Raw genomic sequence first — 7934 nt, 5'->3', positions numbered from 1 at the left:
TTAGATTTCTTATACCGGCAAGAGGGCTTTATCATTTGCGCTACCAAAATTGATTCTGACATCTTGCCATCATGTTTAATCTTGCTCTCCTGGGCTTTATGCATGGAGAGCTCATTTGTGCTTTCTCCGAGGCGTTGGAAAGGTGGCAAGCAATTTGAATCCGAGTCTCTTGCCGCCAGTTTTAGCTATGCCTGGGCCGACTCGGATTCAAATTGCTTGCTACTACTTCTCTGTCTCCCGCGTCCCTGTTTTCTTGCTCGCCGCGTTTCCCAAATTCCCGCGTCCCTGTTCTTTCCCGAATTCCCATGATCGCAACGACGGTGGCCCTGGTCGTTGCGGTCATGGGGCGGGGGTGAGAGAGTGAAGCGGAAGAGGAGGTGGGGAATCAGGGAAGAAACGAAGACTCACTGACAAGCGGGTCCCAAATGTAAGAAATTTTATACAGACTGCGGTTTTACGGAATATGGATCTAGCAGAACTACAAGGTCTCTAAAATTATTTTACAGTGCACTCTAAAGTCATTATACAGAATGGAATTTTACATAACCTGCAAGAGTTGCTCTTACAAGCCTGGAAGGTTGTGTGCATCCTCACCATATTTGTGTATCTATTTGTAATCCAAAAAAAAAGAGTACATCCATACTTACACTGGTAAACATGGAAGGACTAAAGAAGAGTTGTTTCCGGGAAAAATCAGCCATATTGCCTTCCGAGATCTTGTCTGTTGACTTTCAGTTCCTACTATCGTTGTTGGAAGCTCAACTTCTTTAGGCAGAGAGCATACATGAACGCGAAGAACACCGCAAAGAGCACAAGCACCGGTGCAACGACCGCCATGAAGCTCCTGTGGAATCCAAAGTGATGACTTATGTAGTAACTGATTGGCTGGTCTGATTGTCCTGGGACGGAGATGGTCTCTTCCAGGTCTCCATATTGTGTCACTATGAGCCCATAAACTGTCCATGCCAATGGGCAAATCCAGTAGTACCAGATCCACCATTTGGGGATTTTCTAAACAAAGCAAGAGGAAACTAAGTAATTGGTCTTACGAAAGAGAAGGAACTGCAACAATATTCTAATCAAGAAACAGAACTCACCGGTCTCGGGATGAAGAATCCAGAGAAAAGGTTGAAGAGGGAATAAAAAGCTGCGGCGAAGATGGCTGCAACTTCATGGTTTGGTGAGATTGATACAGTCATCATCCCGTAGTAGGTGAAGTAGAGGAAGGAAAAGTAGGAGACGAAGAAGAACCAGAAGAACTTGGCAACTGTCCACTGGAAGCCCATCATCGCGTATATGATGAGGGTGTAATACGAGGCTTGGACGAAGACATAAGGTATCTCCATGACAACCTGAAGCAACACACAAGGCTTGAGATACCTGAAGAAGCCAATGACAATCTTGCTACTTTAGCTTTTCAGTTTTACTATTTTCTTACCTGAGCAATGGCATAGGGCATTGCAGAGTACATCCCAGCAGCCCTCTCTCGGTAGAAAACTGTTCTCTCGATTGAAACAATTGGCTGAACGCTTGAACAGTTGTTGATGCCGACGAACATCACTGCTGTATACATTGCTCCAATGACCATTCTAAGAGTATTGGCATCTCCGCTGCATCACAAGGCACCAAAAATTCAGATGCTGATACATTAGGTTTAAGCAATCAAAGATGAAGATAAGTACAATACTTACATATTGGTGCCGATCTTCCAAAATATGGAGCCGAGCAGCAAGGCTGTGAACAAAGTGAAGGAAAATCTGACGAGGTTGTAATCTGGACTGCGCCAATAGGTCAGCCAATGCTTCCAGAGGCAGGCTTTGAACTGCCCTATAATGGATTGAGAATATTCTGTAGGAAAATACAGATCTGATGTTCCTGGTTCTGGTTGACTTAGCCGGTTAACCAATGCCTTGTTTTTCCTAGAAATACAGCCGGGGTATTCCATAAGAATTTTGTTACATCAAGTTGTATGTCGATTATACGCTTTGAGAAAAACATTAGAGGCCCATGCGACAAAGAACATGTTTTGCTTACTTAAACAGATCTGAAGTCTTGTAGTAGTCAGCAAAATCCATGTTTAAGCGTACTTCTGCAGCAACTGAACTGACCTCAAGCATCCATGTTGCAGGATTGTACTTATCTTTGATTTTAGGCACTCCAGGAATTGCCTAGTAGCATTGAACATAAGATTAGAGAAAAAATTTGATTTTTAGTTATTTATATGATATCTCCCACTGAAAAAAGAGATCATCATCGTGTGAAATTATCTGTACCTCAAAGTATTCGACCATTTCCTGTGAGTTGAGACCCAGTTTCCCAGAGTATATCACCTGGCCTCCTCTTTTCAGTAATAGCAACTGCAGAAAAGATCACGAGTTATCGCTTAGATGCTGATAAGTTGAACTACTGCTTAAAATTATTTTTCCATGTTCAGTAGTCACCTCATCAAAAGCTTCAAAGATGTCAATGCTTGGCTGGTGGATTGTGCAAACCACTGTCCGTCCAGTGTCAACGGTGTTCCTCACTGTTCTCATGACAATTGCTGCTGCTCTTGCATCAAGACCTGATGTCGGTTCATCCATGAAGATGATCGATGGATTTGCGACAAGCTCCACAGCTATAGTTAACCTCTTTCTTTGCTCTGTTGAAAGCCCTGAAATTCCTGGCAGGCCGACTAAAGCATCCTTCAGATTGTCAAGCTCCACTAGCTCCATAACTTCATCAACAAATTGCTGAAACCATAGAAACATGTAAGATACTTGCTTGATAAAGCAAACGAAAATTTCCAAGTTACATGAACGTTTCTTGACATATTTATCAAATCTCAAACATCTAATTAACTTACACCAAGATCCAAGAGCTATATACACTGATTATAACAAGCATATGAAACTTTTTATTCAACTCGTTGAAGTAGCAAAATGATTTGATAATTCCAATATAACTTGAGAAACAACTACAGATATAGGCATTCCGAGAGGCAAAAAGACATGACTTACTATCTTGATATCATCAGTGATATCTTGATCTCCGATCTTTTCAGGAAGACGCAAGAAGGCGGAGTATATAAGAGATTCTCTAATCATGACCTGAGGTGAATGGATATCATTTTGCTCACAATAACCAGAAATCCTTGCAAATGTTGCTTGGTTTTTTGGATAACCAGAAATTCTGACATCTCCTTCAATATAACCACCAGTCTTTCTTCCAGCTAAAACATCCATAAGAGTCGTCTTTCCAGCTCCACTGACTCCCATGAGCGCTGTTAGCACTCCTGGTCTAAATGATCCAGTAACGCCACGTAACAATTGGAGCCTATCATCCGTCACTCTTTGTTTCATTTCCTATATAGATAAAAAAAAAGTGCTCAGAAATATTCCAGATTTTAAACTGAGATGGAAGTTAAGATAATAACATGACAACATTGAAGGAAAAGAATTCTGGAAAAAAATGTGCATAGGTGGGCTCACTGCAGGCATGTCGACATAGTAGTTCACATCCTCAAAACACATGGATAGAGGGGAGAATGGAAGAACCATTCCTCTTCTTGGAGAAGAATCATTTCTGCCAACGGACTTGACTCGTGAAATCGCATTTGATGAACTATTGCCCAAACGAGTCATAGGTCTCATCTCACCCATTTCCTCTGAAATAGTTACAGTTTTATTCATCAATTTTAGAATTTTTTTACTTATTCTGTCACATTTACATATGAGTTCAGTCAGAATTACTTACTATTACTGGAACCATCCTTCGATTTCATCCTGCCATATCTTCTTGTACTATCATTGCTAACTGCCTCTCTTGGGAGGCCATTGCCTTCTGCTTCCTTTGCAGTTTCTTCAGATATAACAGCTTGTGGTTGGCCCAAGGCTAACAAGCAAAGAGTAAGTGGGTCACATACCGATAAAGAAATTATTATCAGAATTCAGGGGGCACTTAGATTAATGTTCCAACACTTACGATTCAGATACGTGAGGGACATAGTGAAGAGCACATTGAAGAAGATTGTGAAACCTAACAGCCCTGCTGCTCCAATCCAGAACCAGTTTTTGTCAGTAAAGATGTTTGTGCCTTCTAGAATAGCTATACCTAGTCTTTTGGAAACACCATTCTTGTCCTATCAGCATTAACACAGCTTGTTAAAAAAGCATACACCTCAATCAGTGAAAGATCAGTGCTGCAATGAGCTAACCGTTACAAACTTGTCCATCCATCGAGTAGCATAGAATTCATTCACTACTAGAGCATTATATCCATACACCAGCGGTGAAATCCAATAACCCCAGGTCCACCATTTTGGGATGAAGTCTGTTAACAATGGAGAGGGAAGGACTAGTCAGCAAAGCTGCAGCACTGATCTGCAGAAGTCAGTGTGAAGTGAAAATGAACAAGATAAGTAATCGACCTTTTGGCAGAAGAAAGCCTCCAAGGGAAAAGAAGAAGAGAAGGAACAAGGCTCCTCCGGTTTGAGCAATGATCATGGATCTGCACAGTGCAGCAATTGCTCTGAAAAGCCCAGCAGCCATCTGCTGGATCAAGAACACAAGTAGCAACTGCTTGAAAAACCTGCGGACAAAGATTGCAATTTAGGGGTCACAAAAGTGATAGTTCCTGATTCATGTAACAAAGTGTTGTCTACTTGATATGTACCTGTCAGCTTCTGGGGCAAATCCCATAGTGTAGTATGTGACAACCACCCAGACTGTGGTTTCGATAATTGAAAATGGGATTGTGAGAACGACATTCGGTAGTGTGAATATCCAAGCAGGGTAGAAGAGGAGGTCCCGGTGCTTGTAGAAGACAGGCAACCTTGTGATGGTCAAAGAGAGCTCAGCAAAACCATTGAACATGTTCACAACCAGAGTAAAAATCAATGCTCCAATGTAGACAAAACCATTGTCCAAATTCGTTGTGTGCATCTGGGTCCTTAGAAATACCGTTGACGCGATAAGGGCTACAATGATGAGCTTCAGAGTTCACCGAGAAATAATGTCAAGTCCTCTGCATTGTGGATTTTAAGAAGTGGCGATATGGACAGGAAAATCATGCCCACCTGTATGGTCTTGAAGATGTAAAAAAACGAATTGCGCTTTATGAGGAGCCACTCCTTCTCAAAGGATACCTTGAGGAGCTCTTGAGTTGACACCGAGTGCTTGGAGAAGACAAGGGCAGCTTGATGGCTGCGGCTCTTGTCAAATGGCACCGAGAGATGGTTCTCGAGTTGTAGCCCAACATGATACCTCTTAAACCTCTGGGCAAATTCCGAGACTGAAATATATCGGTACGGCCTCTGCCTGTCAGCCCAGTACTGCTCCTGATCCTTCTTTGATGTGACCTGAGAATTAGACAGATACAACGCTTTCATTTATATCATAACGTGGAATATTCATCCCTTCAAAAATAATAATTGACATGGAATTTTCAGGAACGTAGTAATAACTAGGCTACTGCTTGATGATACCTCCTGAAGAAAGTCTGCGGTGCCCTTGCGCTCTGGGCAGTGAAAGCCACACAACTCAAAGAATTCAAGGACATAATCACGGGGTCCCTGATAAACAATCTGGCCTTCTGACAGGAGGATGATATCATCAAATAGTTCAAAGGTCTCAGGGGCTGGCTGGAGGAGGGACATGAGGATCGTGGCCTCGCCCAAGTGCACAATCTGCTGCAGACATTTGACAATCTGGAAGGTGGTGGAGCTGTCCAACCCAGTTGATATCTCATCCATGAATAGCACCTTTGTCGGACCGACAATCATTTCTCCTGCAAATGCAAATGAGCGAAATTATTTCAAAAACATGCATCCTGGCAATGTTCCGAAATTCTTCTAATTCATCAATCAGTTACTATTACTCTATCACTATAATAATAATAATAATAATAATAGTAATAATAATAATAATAATAATAATAACAATAAGAATAATAATTGTAATTGTAATTAATATTACTATTTTCAAGGAACCTGGCAGAAGCTCTAGCTTTTTAATTAAGAAATTAATACAGTTTGATAACAAGCAATCTCATGATGACACCAACAATTGACCCCTCAACACAAAATCCGCATGAAATGATTTGAAATTGTTGCTTTCGCATTGGTATACATTTCTAAGGTAATAAAAAAATCTGCTTTCCGGATTGTACTTTTGGCTTCAATATGTGGAATGTATTTTCTTTTCTTGGAAAATTGGTAGAAGCAATGCCCTTCCATAAAGAAGAAACATAACATGCAATTTGAAAACAAAATATGTAATGGGTCTGTCTTGTTTCTAGAAAAGCAGAACATGCCAGAAAACTCGTCATGCAAGAATGATCAGTTAACAAGTGGAAACATACGTAAACTGCAACCTGCCCGTAATGTTAAATCACCATGAACATTTTCAGCCATATGTTATTCCCTGCACTTCTGGTCAGTTAGTTTTAGTAACTCGGTAAATTGTCATCACATAGTAATTCTATGGCATAGGATGCTGCTAAAGCCTAAAAGAACAGGCAAGAAACTCTAGCATGTCAGTGTTGCAATTAGTTGATTTAGAAGTTGGATCGTGGCGGTCATTCGTACGCCTGAAGAAACCGTATGGTCACCTAAAACAAATAGTCTAGAAAGACCAACATGTTTAGCAAACTCCTTTCAGGAGGGACTTCTAATTTCCGCCTAGATCCAAATTGACGTCCATTCGCGCTTCTCTCCCCTTACTGGCCTCTAAAAGGAAAGAAACCAATGCTGGAAGCAGCAGCTCAACCTTCTTCAGTTATTTTGCATGCGCATGTGACAAATGATGAAATAAGCATGACACGATGATGAGATTACCGGTGGTGACACGCTTCTTCTGGCCACCAGATATGCCCCTCTGCATCTGGTCACCGACGATGGTGTCCGCGCATATGTCCAACCCCAATATCTGCTCCCAGCAAAAAAAACAAATTCAGTAAAAAAAACATTTCGTTGTCACGTCCAGGTCCATCGCTGTCAAGGTAATCACGGTAAATTTTCAATTCTTTAAAGTCATTAGTCAACCCGCGTCAAACCAGGGTTCATGGCTTGAAAGCAACCGTTACCTGGCATGCAGGAAAAGCAGTGGTTTTGGCTGGGCATAAACGCAAACAGGCCATGGGCATGTCATGATCTCAGTCGCAGGCGCTCTGTGCTGATCCGGCCATGCCATTGGCAATTTGGCATCATCAGGACTAGTGGGCGGTAACTTGCATTGCCTTCGAAGGGAGCTCGTTTCGCCAGAGGTTTCTCAGTGCCGCGCCGGCACCCCGCGACGAGGCCGCCGGCGGGCTTCGATCTTCGGCCACGGGCCTCGTGGTGCCTCGACCTCGAGCGTGGTCCGGCGTTCCATACGCGCGTATCCAGCTCTGGGAGTGCCGTGGTGATCGACGCATGGTGGTGTGGCATTGGTGACCTGGTGGCGATAGCAATGCGCTGGCTAGTGCAGCAAGCCGGGGCGGCGGCCCCGGGACGCGGCGGCGTTCTTCGCCCCTGTGTGTTTCAGCTTCACGCAACAAGATTCTGAAACAAACAGCTATCCCCTCCGTCCCACGATGTAATAGCATCTATGGGAGATCCCGCAAACCGGGCCATCGGTTAAAATAACCGTCAGTTTGCGGGGTTCATCCCATATCCCGGCCCGAGCAGATCAGCCAAATCGGGTTGTCCCGGAATTTTTATGTGGGACTCGCATCCGCGAGCCTATTTCTCTACTATTAAAGGGGAATCTGCAGTCGTCGTAATGGTTCGACCTCCTACGATCCCCTCGCTTCCCTCCACCCCACCCTCCTACGATCCCTCTCTCCCCCGCAATAAAAGGAAACAAGAAAACCGCGATAAGAAAAAAAAACAGCCACGAGCCCACGACCCGTAACAGGGACACCTCGCACGTCCCACGTCCAGCAACCCCCTCGCTCCTCCCAATCCCGAGAAAATT

The 7934-nt window shown here is 43.3% G+C and overlaps 1 protein-coding gene across 1 annotated transcript; it reads right to left on the bottom strand.

Annotated features, from left to right (window-relative positions):
• Nucleotides 1-454: 454 nt before the first annotated feature.
• On the bottom strand, nucleotides 455-7683 carry LOC119341589 (ABC transporter G family member 42-like). Its single transcript, XM_037613461.1, has 18 exons — nucleotides 7063-7683; nucleotides 6815-6905; nucleotides 5465-5766; nucleotides 5057-5338; nucleotides 4654-4970; nucleotides 4409-4569; nucleotides 4196-4311; nucleotides 3964-4120; nucleotides 3736-3873; nucleotides 3471-3646; nucleotides 3000-3344; nucleotides 2442-2732; nucleotides 2274-2357; nucleotides 2035-2168; nucleotides 1692-1919; nucleotides 1439-1610; nucleotides 1098-1352; nucleotides 455-1011 (listed from the first exon to the last, which is right to left on the bottom strand). Exons 1-18 carry the CDS (start codon nucleotides 7120-7122, stop codon nucleotides 742-744), a joined length of 3579 nt encoding a protein of 1192 aa, XP_037469358.1. The 5' UTR covers nucleotides 7123-7683; the 3' UTR covers nucleotides 455-741.
• Between the last annotated feature and the right edge of the window lie 251 nt (nucleotides 7684-7934).

Source organism: Triticum dicoccoides, chromosome 7B (assembly GCF_002162155.2).
Source record: "Triticum dicoccoides isolate Atlit2015 ecotype Zavitan chromosome 7B, WEW_v2.0, whole genome shotgun sequence".
Lineage (NCBI taxonomy): Eukaryota > Viridiplantae > Streptophyta > Magnoliopsida > Poales > Poaceae > Triticum > Triticum dicoccoides.
Note: the sequence above shows the minus strand (reverse complement) of the source record. Positions and strands in the feature narration are given on the sequence as shown.